This window comes from Pan troglodytes, chromosome 16, assembly GCF_028858775.2.
Source record: "Pan troglodytes isolate AG18354 chromosome 16, NHGRI_mPanTro3-v2.0_pri, whole genome shotgun sequence".
Lineage (NCBI taxonomy): Eukaryota > Metazoa > Chordata > Mammalia > Primates > Hominidae > Pan > Pan troglodytes.
In genome coordinates this window covers 24,336,451-24,352,641 of record NC_072414.2, presented here as the reverse complement: position 1 = coordinate 24,352,641, position 16,191 = coordinate 24,336,451, and the positions used below count along the sequence as shown (strand labels likewise).

The 16,191-nt window shown below is 50.1% G+C and overlaps 1 protein-coding gene and 1 non-coding gene across 16 annotated transcripts in view; both read left to right on the top strand.

Moving 5' to 3' along the window:
• Positions 1-10,298, top strand: part of LOC750180 (golgin subfamily A member 8N-like) — a 71,651-nt gene extending 61,353 nt beyond the window's left edge. For 11 of the 15 annotated variants that reach the window (XM_054666890.2, XM_063794659.1, XM_054666894.1 and 8 more), the window contains 15 exons: positions 591-629; positions 892-939; positions 1,028-1,112; positions 1,208-1,317; positions 2,363-2,449; positions 2,556-2,663; positions 2,859-2,946; positions 3,324-3,580; positions 3,836-3,904; positions 5,151-5,226; positions 5,658-5,749; positions 6,324-6,424; positions 6,507-6,604; positions 6,694-6,849; positions 6,934-10,298. In XM_054666890.2, coding sequence (XP_054522865.1) covers positions 591-629; positions 892-939; positions 1,028-1,112; positions 1,208-1,317; positions 2,363-2,449; positions 2,556-2,663; positions 2,859-2,946; positions 3,324-3,580; positions 3,836-3,904; positions 5,151-5,226; positions 5,658-5,749; positions 6,324-6,424; positions 6,507-6,604; positions 6,694-6,849; positions 6,934-7,109 — 1,590 coding nt within the window. In that variant the 3' untranslated portion in view covers positions 7,110-10,298. The remainder of the gene's footprint in view (positions 1-590; positions 630-891; positions 940-1,027; positions 1,113-1,207; positions 1,318-2,362; positions 2,450-2,555; positions 2,664-2,858; positions 2,947-3,323; positions 3,581-3,835; positions 3,905-5,150; positions 5,227-5,657; positions 5,750-6,323; positions 6,425-6,506; positions 6,605-6,693; positions 6,850-6,933) is intronic. The other 4 variants (XM_063794661.1, XM_054666886.2, XM_054666888.2 and 1 more) reach the window with 2 other exon arrangements.
• On the top strand, positions 6,425-6,507 carry MIR1233-2 (microRNA mir-1233-2). The gene has a single exon (NR_035585.1). It is a non-coding gene; the product is annotated as a microRNA mir-1233-2 (primary transcript).
• Positions 10,299-16,191: the final 5,893 nt, after the last annotated feature.

Here is a 16,191-nt window from a genome sequence, read left to right as displayed (position 1 = left end):
TGGGGAAGTGCTGGCCTGACTGGTTGTCAAGGGCCCCGTATTTCTGCCATGACTCAGTCCCTAATTTGCTCTTTGATTCTGGACAAGCCACCTCTCCTTTTTGGGCTCGTGTTTCCAGCGGAGGTAGTGAGTATCAAAGGTCTCTGTTAGCTCTCGAGTCTGAGATTTAAAGGCCCCCGAGAATGGAAACCTCAGGGCTAAGGGCTCCTGTCTGTCCTTTTCCATCCTATATCTGCTGTGAAGAACCGTCCCTGGTCCATACATGCGCAGTAAATGTTTATTGAATGAACCCACTTTTCTAAATCACAAGCTGCCAGAAGGAGGGGCCTTTCTCAAACTCCATCTCTAGAGGTTTATGTTACTGTCCTCTCAAGAGATTCCAGATTCAGACTTTGAGTTCTGTGGCTGTGGCTGAAACCCAACAAAGACCCAAATCCTCTGTCCTTGGGAGCTTGGGAACAGTTCCTGTTCCCATTGGGTCTGAGAACTTTGCCTTTAAAATCCATTCCTGGCCCCTGCCTGCCGCTTCCTGTCTGGGGAATAGAGTTGAGGGGGCCACCCTCCATCACCTTATTTGACTCTCCCCACAGAAACAACAGAAGAAACAAGTGGAACATCAGCTGGAAGAAGTAACGTGATTTCGTTTCCTCGCGACATGACTGCTGGGTTTGGGGGGCACTCAGACATAGAGGCCCCAGTCTCATCTCACCCACTCCCAGCCTGGGGAAGGAGGCTCACCCCTCAGATTCCACCCCATCCCCACAGGGCCCCTGATAACCTGGTCCCATGGGTGGGCCTGTCCTGGGGCATTGGTGGCATTCTGGGGGCATGTCTCTTGCTGTGCCATCTCTGCCTCCCCCTGGTAAGAGCTCTGTCTTCCTCTTCCTACAGGAAAAGAAAGCAAACAACGAGAGACAGAAAGCTGAAAGGGAGCTAGAGGTGAGTGGAGGGTGTGCAGTTTCCTCCTGTCCTCCGGAGAATGTTTCTTTCCTTCTCTTTCAGCACTTGCTTGGCTTTTCTCCCAAAGGTTCAAATCCAGACATTGATCATACAGAAAGAGGAACTAAATACGGACCTGTACCACATGGAACGTTCTCTCAGATACTTTGAAGGTGGGAATCTGGGCACCCTGTCATCCTTCAACCTGGCACTTTGACAGGTCTTCAGGGGGAGTCCTTTGGGCCCCATCTCAACTCCCTCATTACAGAAGAGTCCAAGGACCTGGCTGTCCGCCTGCAATATTCATTGCAGTGTAAAGGAGAGTTAGAGAGGGCTCTCTCTGCTGTCATCGCCACAGAGAAGAAGAAGGCAAACCAGGTGAGTCCAGCCACCTGCCTCATCCCCTGGGAGCCTGGTTTTGCAGATGGAGGAGTGAGCCTAAAGGTCCCTTCTGCAGGATGGCGTGTCCTGCCCAGAAGGCAGCATGGCCATTTCTTGCTACTTTTTTGTATGGTTTTTAGTGGCAGCCTGGGGCCGAGTCAGCTGCTGTGGGTGAGTTGGGGGGCACTGTGCGGAGTGAGCACTGGACGCAGAGCTTGGAGGCCAAGTGCTTGCCCCGCCCTTACCTGGCTGTGGTCTTGGGCAAGTCCTAGGTGGGGTATTGGGTACTTGTACTGTGAAGGTACAGAAGAGTACCTTTAGTATGTTACCATTTCTGTAGAAAGAGGAAACGCGTGCATGTGTGTGGGTGTGTGTGTGTGTACATACTATGATAATATACATAAAACATGTCTGCAAGGGTTCATAAAAAATTCAGGAGAGAGCAACAAGATGGCTGGGAGATACTTCCCTTCTGTACCTTCTGAGTTTTGGACTATGTGAATGTATCATCCTTTCAAAAAGTGAACAAAAGATTAGTTTTCCCCTTCCTATCTGTGCCCCCATCCCCAGCAAGAAAAACGGGCTTAGAGAATTGGATAGACCTGGGTGTTTATATCCCAGCTCTGCCTAAGTGAACTTAGGCAAGCACTTAACCTCAAATACTCCATGTTTTTTCATCTCCACAATAGAGGGAATCATAGTAACTGTCTCCTATGGTGGTTGCAAGGATTAAATGGGATTGTTAGCACGGTACCTGGTGAAGCATTCCACAAAGGTTCAAACAGTGGTAATAATAACAATAATAACAATAGCAATATTATCTGATCTCTCTGGGCCTCTGTTAGCCAGCTATAAACTCAATCTCATTCCCTGTCCGTTCCAACTTTACTGTGTTCTTTTAAAAACCAGACCACGGGCTGGGAAATGCCTTGATCTTTACTGACCGAGTTGTATATTGGGCCTAGCCCTAGCCCTGTTAAGGGGCACTGTGTGGAAATGCTCAGGCTCTCCAGATTGAAACTTCTCACTCTTCACCATCCAGTTGTCCAGCCGCAGCAAAGCACGTACGGAGTGGTGGTTAGAGCAGTCCTTACGGGACCAGAGACTGCTGAAAGCGCAGCTGACACTGGTGAGGTTTTCCGAGGGAGGGATGTGGAAGGACGATGACCCCAGGTGGCCAGGAGCAGGTGAGGACCAGTGACAGCCCTTCCTAACTTCTGTGCCCATTCTTGCAGTTGAAGAAGTCATTTGAAAAAGTCCAATTACAAAAAGATGAGTATGCTGCAAGTATAAAAGGAGAGAGGGCCCTGTGGCAGCAGAGGATGAGAAAAATGTCGCAGGAGGTGAGATCTGACCCTTCAGCCCCCCCACATTAGATAGGTCACTGGATCTTTCTGGGCATCTGTAAAATGGGAATAGTAGAGCCAGAGGTGGTCATGGGTCTGGGCTTTGTGGAGGTGGGGGCAGAGAGGGAGAGGGCAGCCTGTCCAGCCACCAGCCCCTCTCTCCAGGGCCCTTTCCCCCTGTGCTTTGGGCAGGTTTACACACTGAAGACAGAGAAGGAGCATTATACGCATCGGGTAGAGGAGCTGGAGAGGAGCTTGTCCAAACTCAAAAACCAGATGGGTAAGATGGGGCTGGCATGACCTGGGAGCAGGACTGGCATCAGAGGGCTGTGAGGGTGGCTGAGAATGCCCCCAGGGAGGTGGGTGGATGGAAGGGCTTTGAGGCAGAGGGAAAGAGATCTGTGCCAGGAGACGGCGAGTCTTGTCATCTCAATGAGTCTCAGTGTCTCAGTGTCCCCATCAGCAAAGAGGGCCCGTTGTCAGCCACCCGCAGTGCTCTTTCTCTGAAAGTGGTTTGGAAGACTGGCTACCATCTGGGTGCGAGGAATCATTAGCAGTGAGGCCAAGTTTGAGGAGCCTGAGAGGAGCTGTGCGCCAAGAGGAGGGTTTTTCTTTTTCGAGAATCCAGAGGCCCTTATTATCTGCTTCCTTTGTCAGCTGAACCCTTGCCCCCGGAGCCCCCAGCAGTGCCCTCTGAGGTGGAGCTGCAGCACCTCAGGAAGGAACTAGAGAGAGTGGCAGGAGAGCTCCAGGCCCAGGTCAAAAACAATCAGCACATAAGTCTCCTGAACCGGCGACAAGAAGAGAGGATTCGGGAGCAGGAAGACAGGCTTCGGAAGCAGGAGGAGAGGCTTCAGGAGCAGCACGAGAAGCTTCAGCAGCTGGCCAAGCCACAGAGCGTCTTCGAGGAGCCGGTGCGTTGCCCCAACTGGGGAGCCTGCCCTCCTCCCTAGCCCTCCGGGCCTTTGTTTCCCCACCTCTAAAATGGGGCAGTGTAGCCCTCACGTGAAAGGTTACTTCTAAAGGCACCTGTGAGCCAGGTGGCTGTGCGAGAGAGGGGGTGATTTTTCTAACCTGCCTCCAGCCTTCCCAGTGCCATGGGAGGCAGACACCAAGTTCTGGGGTCTCCAGCTGCAGTGGGTGGCTGCTGATTGCTTCTCTCTGTCCAGAACAATGAGAACAAGAGCGCACTGCAGTTGGAGCAGCAAGTAAAGGAGCTACAGGAGAAGCTTGGTGAGGTGAAGGAGACGGAAACCTCCACCCCATCCAAGAAGGGCTGGGAGGCGGGCAGCAGCCTCTTGGGAGGGGAGGTGCCAGGCCAGAGGCAGCTTTCAGCCTGGGGGCTGGTGACCACAGCACCCCCCAGGGCAGTCCTGTGACTGTTTCTTGCTTCCTGCCTCTGACTTTTAAAGGTGGGTAGCCCTGGGCTCCTCTCAGGTCTGGACATCATCATCCCAGCTAGAGGCATGGAGCCCCCAATCACAGGGGAAGAGACAGTGCTATAACAGGCTCCTTATAGCAGGTGCAGTGGCTCATGCCTATAATCCCAGCACTTTGGGAGGCTGAGGCAGGAGAATCACTTGAGGTCGGGAGTTTGAGATCAGCCTGGCCAATGTGGTAAAACCTCATCTCTGCTAAAATTAAAAAAAAAAAAAAATTAGCAGGGCATTGTGGCGAATGCCTGTAATTCCACCTACTCGGGAGGCTGAGGCACGAGAATTGTTTCAACCCAGGAGGTGGAGGTTGCAGTGAGCTGAGATTGCACCACTGCACTCCAGCCTGGGCCACAGAGTGACACTCTTGTCTGAAAACAAAACAAAAAGACTCCTTAGATTAAAACTGGATTCCAGCCTCGGTTCCACTGGTCACCATTCAAGTACTTTGCATCTCTAAGTCTCTGTTTCTTTAACTTCAAAGGGAAGTTGGCATTTTCCTTACAGAGGTGCTGAGGATTAAATGAGAAGAGGGTATGAGATTTGAGGCTGGGGAAGGAGGCATGGGGTTCTAGGAAAGGGAGGCAGTCACTTAGGCCTGGAGTAAGGGGACAGGGGCCTGGGTAGCTGACAGAGCCCCACAGTGCCCTCGCTACCCTATGAATGGGCCCAGAATCTGGAAACCAGCCACCACGTGCCCTCACACCCAGGGTCTTCCTGCAGGTGGAGCTGAAGAGCCAAGAGGCTCAGAGTCTGCAGCAGCAGCCAGACCATTACCTGGGTCACCTGCAGCAGTCCGTGGCCACCTATCAGCAGCAGGTGGCCGCCTATCAGCAGCTGACCTGTGAGAAGGAGGCGCTGTACAGGCAGTGACTGCAACAGACCCAGCTAATGAACCAGCTGCAGCAGCAGGAAGCTTGGGGCAAAGCAGTGGCTGAGATGGCCTGCCAAAAGTTGCAGGAGACCCAGGGGAGGGAGCTGCGGAGGATGGGGCTGTGAGGGGGACGACCTGGCAAACTCCATCCCTTCTCACTCTTTCCTGGCCCCTTAGGAGCGCCTGGAAGCGGCCAGCCAGCAGAACCAGCAGCTAACAGCCCAGCCTAGCCTCATGGCTCTCCCTGGGGAAGGTACGGGAGACCGCTCAGAGGAAGAGGAGAGAGCCCCAGGAGGAAGGGGGGACTGCTAGCAGCATAGGATTGAGGAGTTGGAAGAGACCTTTAGAACAGCTGGTCATTATGCCGACCGGGTGCCTGCACTAAGTTCAGCATCAGTGTGGTGACCTCCTGTGAGCGGGGGGTCACCAAGTTGCCTAAGGATGGCTGAAGTGGCCAAGGTCAGAAAGGGAGCAGGTCAGAACTCCCACATCGACCAGTAGTGGGAGTGTGCCTGGGCGGAATAGCAGGATCTTGATTCTTAAAAGTAAAAATAAAGAACAACAGCTCATTGCTCTCTGGGGAGGGGCTGGCTCAGGGTTACACAGTGAGGGTGGAGGTAGAGGTGGGCCCACAGTACCTCCCTTGTTGGGTTGTCTGAAGACCCCTCTGGCCACCCCCCACAGGACACGGAGGAGAACATCTGGCCAGTGAGGGGGAGGAGGCACCTCAGCCCATGCCGAGTGTCCCAGAGGACCTGGAGAACAGGGAGGCCATGGTGAGCCTGACTCCCCCTGCACCCATTTTGCCACCTTTCTCTGTGGTCCCTCCAAGACCCCTTTATGCTCCTCGTTTCCCTGCCTTTTGATTTCTCTGGACCCTCACCCCTTCCGAGAGCCAGTGGTCAGACACCATTTCACCTGTGGCCAACAAGTGCACTCTCTGAGGCCCCAAGGGAAGGGGCTGCGCTTCACCTCTCTGCCCCATTTCTTCTGTGTATGCCCCTAGAAGAATGGTCACATGTTGCCCTCAGGTGGCATTTCTCAAGTCCGCTGGAGCTAGTGCCCAGGAGAAGCAGGCACAGTTACAAGAGCAGGTGAAAGAGCAGAGGGTGTGCTGCCAGCGCCTGGCTCACCCGGTGGCCTCGGCCCAGAAGGAGCCAGAGGCAGCCAGAGGCCCTGGAGCCCCAGGGCCTGGGGGCGAGTCTGTGAGTGGGGAGACCCACTGGGCCCTGCAGGAAGTCATGGAGAAGCTGGCCCATGCCAGGACTCACCTCCACCTTCTCCATGACTTGAAAATGCCACCTGAGGGCAGGTCGCTGCCGAGATGTGACTGCAATATTTTGGCTCCAGAGCAGCTTTATGGACCACCTGGAGGAGAAGGCAGACCTGAGTGAGCTGGTCAAGAAAAAAGAACTTCACTTCATCCACCACTGGCGAGAGAGATGCCATCAGTGAGTGGGAGGCCAGTGCACGGCAGGGGGAGCTGCAGGGCCGTCGGAGGGGCCCCAGCGTCTGAGCCCTGTCCTCCCGCAGGAAAATCCATCACGTTTTATCAGAACCAGGGGGCCGTGCCAAAGATGCGGCACTGGGAGGAGGACACCATCAGGCTGGAGCTCAGGGAGGAGATGAAGGTAGGGTGGGCAACATCTCTGTGGGGGTGGGGGTGGGGGTGAGGGTGGGCGCAGGCAGCGGCATGGCAGCTGAGCACCCCTCCCTCCAGGTGAAGCTGCTGGAGCTGCAGCAGATGGTATTGCGGCTTACAGCAACTACAACAATGGGCACAGAAAATTCCTGGCCGCTGCCCAGAACCCTGCTGATGAGCCCGGTCCAGGAGCCCCAGCTCCCCAGGAGCTTGGGGCTGCAGACAAGCATGGTGGTGAGTAGAGCCCTCAGGCGGGGTGGGCAGGCAGGAAGAGGGGGCTCCCACTGTGCTGAGATCCCCGCCTCCCTCTCTCCAAAGATCTTTGTGAGGTGAGCCTCACCTCCTCTGCCCAAGGAGAGGCCAGGGAGGATCCTCTCCTTGACAAGCCTACTGCACAGCCCATCGTGCAGGACCACCAGGAGCACCCAGGCTTGGGCAGCAACTGCTGTGTGCCATTCTTTCGCTGGGCTTGGCTGCCAAGAAGAAGGAGATAAACATCACCATCATCAAAGAGCTGCTCAAGAAATTTTTAAATAAGAAACCAAGTTATGGGGTTAATCTCCTACACAATTCATTTACTTCCTTTGAATGTTAGAGTCACTCATGATTATTTGTGTTTCTAATTTATAGTTTAAGTTTATTTGTAAGAAGTTAAAAGAGAGTGGGTCTCTGTGGCTCTCACTGATGTTCACTCTGGCATCCTTTAGCATTTTTCTTTTTTAATTTCATAATTGTAGGTCATTAGCATGCATATCGAGTTCGCCCTTACGTGGTGGGAGTTCAAACACACGAAGACCCACTCTTTGCCCAAAACTGTTCTCGTTGGTTTGGAATAGGCTCCCGTGCTTTTTTAATGTTATTGCAGCATGTATATTCACTACAGAATGCAGACAAAATTTGCCTATGTTCTGCTGTTGTTTGATCTAATCTTAATCACAGTGAGCTCTTCGTTAGCTCAATATGTAGTTTGCCCCCAAGTGTGCACTGTTTATTACTTTGTAATATGCCACTATGAGTACTGACATTTAGAGTTGTTTAAAGGCCAAGAACTGGAAACAGCCTTTCCTCCATTTTCTGTGTATTGGTGATGGGAGTGAAACCTTTTGGGGGAGCTTTGTAAATCTCACAGAAGAGGAAAGTGGCCTCCTCTGGCAGGTATGTCCAGGATAGAGTGTGTTTCATCTGTTCCGGTGCCAGGAATTAGCGGTGTATTATGGTGGTGCCCTTAGGATTTGTATGTGCTCTGGGCTCATGAAGATACTGCATCATGAGCTGCAGCAGTTGCATTCTTTTTCGATGACCTAAAAAGGGCTTATTTCTGAGGAATGAAAGGTTCCCATCGTTGACTGTGGATGTGGAAAACCTTTCCTAGCTTAGAGCATTTGTATCTACAATACATTTTAAAGTCAAGAGTTCGTGTTACCTGTTTTAATCACATGACTACATGCCCGAGTACACAAAAGGGCACTGGTTGGCATTCTTCTTAATGTATTTAGTGAAGATCATAAGAAATCCTTTACGAGTTCAAATGTCCCTGGAACAGGCATACAGGCTCTAGTCAAGAATGAATTAGAGTGAAGGAAAGCTGTGTGCCACCTGGCATTCCTCTCTGTTCATGGAGATTCTTTGAGGCTTGAAGATTGATTTTACCATCTAGACCTCTTTGGCTAATACCTATTCTTCAACCACCTTGGTTATTCTGACATAGGAATTTACTTCTTTTCCTTTGAATGGAAAACACTTTAAAAAATAATAGAAACATGATTATAAACTAATATATGTGAGATACTTAGTTGAAACAAAAAGGAGTTTTAGTAGATGGTATTATACTATCTTTGAAAATCAAGGAGAAGTTTATGAAACTTAAAATGTGTACAAACTGCAGTGCAATCTACTGTTCGTGAATGTCAATGTATTATCAGGAAACGTGTCTATACAATCACAGAGTTATATTTTCTCACAGACTTCTTTACAAAGTGAAATATGTTTTTGTACCTCTGGGTTTCTGTTAGGGACATATTTTGTGCAATATTTATGTGATTGTGCCTATGCATGATGAATGAATGCACTTTAGTTATATATTGCCTAAATCGTAACTTGATGATGCTTGGGAAAGACTCAACAGTTAAAACTTCATGAAGTTCTAATGTCTGTGTTCCAAAACACATCACATTGTTAGGATGCAGGGAGATAGGTATGTGTGCTCCCTGCGGTGGGGATTTCTAGTTACTAGATCATCTCCATTTTTAGCATTTGGCATCCTCATGATACTTCTATAAATATGACATTAACAGGAGAGCAACAATACGATTTTACCGATGGAATAACAGATTTGCTGGCATTCACTGAAAGAGTGCAAATATTCGGTCCTTGTGACTTCAACTGACTCTTCCAAATTTTATGAATGTATCAGTGTATTAGATAAACCCAGTTTCAGAATGATAAAGAAAAAATGTTAGACCAAATAATGCGGCTAATTAACAGTGGTCCGATTTCTAGCCCGTGGGTTTAAAATGCACTTAAAGTCCTGTTCTCGCCTTTTATTTTCTGAACTTGCCGCTTTTGCATTCTTTGAGTTCAGTTTAAAGACAGTTACTTTAAGAGCATTTTAAACCCTCGGGCTAGAAATCGGACCACTGTTAATCAGCCACATTATTTGGTCTAACGTTTTTTCTTTTATCATTCTGAAACTGGGTTCATCTAATACATTGATAAATTATTTCAAAGGTACTTTTATCGTTGAAATCACTTCACTTTTACCGTGATAAATATCAGTGACTAGGAATGACCTTCGGATAGCATTTAGCATCTGTAACCAATCTGACAATAATGTGTTCATGAGGTGCCTATGGATTAAATCACACACTGGCATATTTAAGCTGAAGGTCAGTCTGGAAAATGAATTTACTATATTGACTGAAATACCACTCTTTGTGTAGGCATTTGTCATATATTTAAGAAAAAGCTAAAAAGAATGGAAATTGTACGACAATAACTGAAGTCTTTCTCCAAAGTGCATGCAGTCTTTTGCGATACCTCATTCAGCTGAGCATTTGTGCTCTTCCTCATTCAGTATAAGGCAGCTTTCAGTTTGCTTAGAAGGCAACATTGGAATGTTAGAGTTCATCAGAAACATAGAATTTTAAACTGTGAGTTCCACTGAATACATTTTAATTTCTGTAGGAAGAATCAAAACACCTATTTAAAGATGGCAATATATAATAATCATTTTAAAATTATTTGATTCAACCTGATAATTTTCCAGAAATGAAAAAAAAAAATCAGCTCTAAAACCAAAGCTGATTTTAGAAAATTTGAAAATGTAAATCAGCCCTATCCATAATATAGTTTCTCTAAAACTTTATCTTAAAGAGTCATTTTAAAATAATATAACTATTAAAAAATGTAACTGCTATCAATGTTCTGAAATAATTTAAAACATTTTAAAATATGAATACTGTAGTATAAAAGAAAGAAATGGTGGGAACGAAAAGCAGAGAAAGAAATGCCAATTCCAGTCCAAAGTTTTATTTGCCAAGTTTTCTTAGAATGAATTTTACCAGTTTATGAATTATTGTAAACAGAATGTGTCATGGAAATACTGAAAGATTTTTCCCTAGAGTGGCCTTATTGACTGCTGGTGTGATGCCACTGTAATGTAATAAATTATTAAGTTGTTTCAATGTGTTGTTTTTGCCTTAAAATTTTATTTTGCGTTTCTTGAAAACTATAGTATTAAAGGTATTGATACTGTGCAAATGCTGGGCATGCTTGGCATGAGATAATGTGTTTCATTTTTACAAAGTTGTAATATAACTATGCAAGTGTTTCTTAAAAGAACACAAGATTTAAAAATTATGGGATTAAAAAAGTTATGGGGTGAAAAAGTTATGGGATAAAAAATGTAAAAACGTTGTGGCAAAAAAACTTGTGGGAAAAAAGTAGAAAACAGTATTATGAAAAGTTACAAAAAAAGTTATGAAAAAGAAGTTACGGGATTTTTTTTTTAAAAAGTCATGGAATAAAAACAAAAATTAAAAGCAGGCCCCTGTCAGCAAAGCCTGGAGAAGTGGGGCTGGAGTCTCCACCACCACCATGTCCCTACCACCCCTTCCCAGGCACCCCTTTACAATTAGGGTAGCAGGACAAGACCTCTGTCTAGTGGGGAAAGACAAACAGACCCTTTGCCACCTTGACCAGGGCTGGGTCCCTAAATTTCTGGATGATGATGATTGTTATTTAAGAGCCAGAGGCTGGTGGAGTTGGTTTGTTTGGAGGAGGCCTGATGCCCCCCATACTCTCACCATAGCAACTTTTCCCTCAGGGGGCTCCCTTCTTATTCAGAGAGGCAGGACAGTGGGGCTAACTGTGGACCAGGCGAGGGCACGGGCTGCTGGGGTGGCCCCCGTTCCCCGGTGTACACATTGTGTCTGTGTAAGGTTTTGTATATTCCAGAGGGTAGGGCCGCCCCTGTGTCATACCTAGCTGAGGTTGGAGCTGGCACATGGGGAGGAGGTTGTAATAATTATTTGTGGCTGGGAAACTTATTTATTGCTAGCATAGGACAGAGGAAGGAGGCGGGGATGGGGTCGTGGCTCCCTGGTGATGCGACTCCTGTTTATTTTGCTTTTTATTTTGGAATAAATGGATTTAGCCATACTGCTCGGCCTGGTGTGTTTCCGTTTGTTTCCCTCACTGGGTCCTGGAGTTTGTGCCACCAAACAAGGAGTCCCAGAGTGTCTTGAGCATGTCCAGCTAGGCTGTTGGGGACCTTCCAGGCGTGTTACCTGTATGCTGCCTAGTGGCGCCTGGGGGATTCCACAGGGACTGCCATGGCGCCTATGGGGCGCAGTCCAGCCCTGACAGCCAACAGGCTCAGAAGCCTGTTGTAGCAGTGGCCGGGAAGACAGGTACCAGCACCTAAGGGCACTGACTTCCACCCACCCCAGGTGTCTTCCCTTCCGTCCCCTTGCCTCCCTCCCCTGTCTGCACCTGGTGGCCTGTTCTGTCTGTGCCTCCAGAGTGCCGGCTGCCGGGCAGGCTCCCTTCAGGCTGAGTTCGTGGCCCTGCCCCCTGGTGGCCAGAGCCGGCTTCACAGGACAAGAGCCAGCTAAGTTCCAGGGGCTTTCCAGGAAAAGTGTCCCTTGGAAAGGGTATGGCCTTTTCACCCCTCCAAACAGCACCCTAAAAATGGCTTGGCCTTTCCCCTCCCCTGAGCTCCACAGAGAACACAGCCAGCAGAGGACACACTTCCCCGTCATCCAGAAATGGGTTTGATTCTCAGCCAAGGGACAGCAGGACTGGTAGAGACTGTGAGGCCACACAGCTGCCTGCACAGCACTCCCATGCTTGGTGGGGGGGCGGGAGGGATGGCGGGGGCTGACTCTCCATAGGCCAGGCGTGACAGGGCGACTCACCGGAGGTCTTGCACTTTGGAGGGGCAATGTCAGGGGACAGCTTTCTCTTGTTGGGCCACAAGACTCCAAGAGACAGCACGGTGACTGATTCCCAGCACTAGAGGCGAGGCCGTTGGCCACATGTAGGTGTAGGGGTGTGTGTATGGGTATTTATAGATATTTACAGAACAATGCGAGGGCATACCACAGAGGGGGGCACAAGTTTTCACAACGGTCACACCTGGATGTGTCAGCTCACCACTACAACAGACTAAGTCACAGATGAAGGGGGCTGGCTTTGGGGCTGGGGGAGCCACTGCCAAGTCACAGAACAGCCGCCCAGGCAGGCTTGGAAAGGGAGGCCTCCAAGAAGAGGAGGGATCTGTTTAGAGGTTGAAGGGGGGCCTGGGGCTCTCAGGATGGGATGGATTTGCCTGACCCGATCGGCTGGCAGTTGGAGAGAAAGCAGAGAGAAAACAGGAGAGACAAAAGGGAGCAGAGAGCTGGTGAGGCCAGTGCAGAGCACAGGTGTGCCACAGCAGCTGTGGGAGGGCCAGGGAGGGGAGGGCGCAGGTGCGGCTGTGGCAAGGTTCCTGGAAAAGAGGGGCTGGAAGGGAAAGGGGAGGAAGATGGAGGGAGGAGCCGGAGCTTCACAGGTAGTGCCTGGGGACTGTGGCGGCCCTCCCCACCCCACACGTGCTGGCCTCTTCCATTGCACCCTGGCAGTGTACCCACAGGTCAGACCAACGCTCGGCCCCTTTGGGCTTCCCTCTTCTCTGATCACCAACCAACTTGTCTTCCAAGTCGTCTTCCAACCTGTCTTCCAACCAACTGGTCCAGGGCCACCTCTCACCTTGGGGAGCCCAATGTAACAGCCACCAGGCCTGACAGAAGGAACATTGCTCGAACAAGGATGATGAAGCTAAATGGGATGGATGGTTGGAGTGATCGCCGGAGCCCCCTCTGGGTGGTCAGGAAGCTCAGGACCCTCTGAAGGGACCCTGGGGGAGGCAGGGTGGGCAGGCAGCCAGATGCCACTGGCTATAAACTTACAAGTCTAAGAGGGGAGCCTCAGCTTGTTGGAGATTGCAGGTCCCATAGGTGAGGCTGGGTCCTTCCTCCCAGGGAAAGAAGAGGGAGACTATGGCAAGGGATGTGGGTGGGCTTGCTGGGCAGAGCTCAGCTGGGCCAGCAGGCACTGTGCTCCCCTCGGCTGAACAGCAGGGCCAACCTCTAGGAGCAACAAGCCAAGGTGCGTGAGCCTGCTGGCTGGTGGTAGTGCTTCAGTGGGGCCCAGGGACCCTGCCTTCAGTCACATGCTAGTAGCTATGATGGTACCTGGGAGGGAGGGAAGGGGGCTGTGTGCCCCTACCTGACCTGTGAGGTGTGTTTTGGGTTGACCGTGTGTATGGGACTCTCGAGGTTTTATCCTAGATCACCACTGTTTTGCCGACAGATAGAGGAGGTGGGACCCTATCACCCCTGCTCTGCAGTGGATTTGGCTCTCAGCACTCCAAGGCATCCAGGCTGGGAGCTGGATGCCCCACCCTGGCAGCATGGCTCAGACAGCACAAAAGGCATGACGTGCCCAGGATGACATTCCTGGGCCTCTGGCCACCTCAGGGTACAGCCCCACACACAACCCCCTCCAAGCTCTCAGCCCTTACACCATAAACCACGAGCTCCCTGACGGTTCCAGAGACCAACCACATCTGCCAGTTTGGGCACGGAGCCTGTTCCAAGAGCCCCCAGGCTCAGCCATGGGGGCTGGGGAGCTTTGGGGCCATGGGGGCCAGCCCTGGTACCTGCGTCTGGCAAGGACGCTCTGCACCTGCAGCCAGGAGTTGTCCACGGGCCCCCATGTGCGTGCTGATGGTGGTTGTGTTGATGTCACCGATGATGCTGAGCACCTCCTTCAGCACGTGGTACATGCGCAACATCTCATCTCGCCACTGTGCCTGCTCTGCCAACTCCTCCATCAGCGTGTTCTGGTTGCCATGCAAGTACAGGTTGGACAGCAACTCTGATCATATGAACTCCTTGGTCTGAGAGGGGGCAAAGAGGGAAGGAGGTTGGGACCTGATGCATGTGCTGGCCTGATGCCTGTGCTGGGACAGTGTGCTGGACTTGGAGCCCTGAGTATGGCTTTGCACACGCGGCTTCTACACCGCTTAGACTCAAAGATCTGCCGCCCCACCGCCCTTTTCTCACTCAGATAGGGACACTGAGGTCCAGAGGAAAAGTCACCTGTCCAAGGTCACAGATCTGGGAGGGGACCCAGGACCTATCATGCCACCAGGACACCTGTCTACTCAGTTTTTAAAAAATGTTTTTTGGAGATAGGATCTCGCTCTGTTGCTGGGCTGGAGTACAGTGAGCAAGATCACCACTCACTGTAGCCTGAACCTCTTGGGCTCAAAGTGATCCTCCAATGTCAGCCTGTCGAATAGCTAAGACTATAGGCACGTGCCATCACTAAGCCTAGCTATTTTTAAAATTTTTGTGTAGAGACCAGGTCTCACTATGTTGCCCAAGCTGGTCGCGAACTCCTGGGCTCAAGCTATCCTCCTACCTTGGCCTCCCAAAGTGCTGGGATTACAGGCATGGACCACTGTCCCTAGTCCCACATTATAGTTCTATGAGACAGCTCTGGTCTGGACTGTGCCTCCCTCCCTGAACCTGGTCCCATAGGGCTTGTCAGCATCTCCCCCAGGCCAACATGGCCACCTGCATCCCCAGTGCCACAGGAGCCCCCTGCCCCTATGAGGTGGTGCATGCACGTTGTTGATCATGACGTGCATGACGGTCTTGGGCATGAAACCAACTATGAGGTCCCACACGGTCTTGTTGACAATGGCCATGTAGGAGTCCACAAGGTTCTGGGTGGTTTCCATTTGCCGCTCCAGCTGTGGGTCCATGGAGTGGACTTAAGATTGAGTCTAGACCTAGACTGCTGCCGGGCTTTGCAAAACCCAACTGGGGTTGGGTCCTGGGCTGCTCTCTGTGGTTCTGAAGCACCATCTCCCACCAGTGTGGCTGCTCCCCCTTAATCTGCATCTCTGGTGTCTCCTATACAGCCTCTGCCAGAAATTCAAAAGCAGAGAGGGCTTTTATTTTCTATCTTCCAAAATAAATTTCAAAGTATTATTGGCAAACTTGAATAGTGACTTCTGTTTCATAATTTTTCATCGCCTTTTGGTTTCATCTTTAGAAAGTTTTTTAAGTTATGAGAATTTTTCTTTCCCTGAGAAGTTGATGCACATAAATCCCCTTGTTTGCCACATTAATGGCAGACCCTACATTCCCCTCCCCGATTCCTGCAGGGGCTCTCCAAAAACCCAGCCTGAAATCTAAGCGTTAGGAAAGAGCCCAGCCAATGGCATCCCAGTGGTATCCCCACCCTTCTTCACCTCTCCCAGACTCTAGCCTTGCCCCACCCTCTCAGCCACCAGGGACACTCACAGGGAATCTTGTTAATCTCATTGAAGAACTTCTCCTTCAGTTTGGCAAACATGTCCTCCTGGCTCTCCCCAGCACTCCCACTCTCGGTGGAGTTGTCCATGGGTCCAATGGGCATCGTGATGGTGGTGGTGGCAGGAGCCACAATAGGCCCTTGGTTCCTCTTGAAAATGTTCCTCATGGTGGCAGAGGGGACAGATGGGGATGAGAGGGGAAGAGGGCAGGGTGAGCATCCCAGAGGTCGTCTTCACCTCAGAAAGCCATGCCCAAAGGACCAGGAGAAGCTCTTTATCGATCAAAGATATTTTGCATAATATTAACAACTGTAGTAAACCAATAATAATAGACATCATCCAATTAGTACACAGTCAGCCTGGGTAGCATAGCAAGACCCTATCTTTAGAAATTTTTTTTTTTTTAATTAGGCATGGTGGAGGCTGAAGTGACAGAGGATCACTTGAGTCCAGGAGTTTGAGGTTACATGAGCTATGGGTGACTAAGTAAGGTTCTATCTCTTAAAAAAAATAGTAGTACATATATGTGCCAAGCACTATGCAAAGCACTTTCCATGCATTATTCATCTAATCCAAAAAATAACCTAATGGTTTTTATTGTTTCCATTTAACAGATGGGGAAACAGGTTCAGAGAGGTTAGAAAGTTTTTCCAAGGTCACTTAGCTGTAAGTTCTGAAACTGAGGTTTGAACTGGTCTGCCCAACTC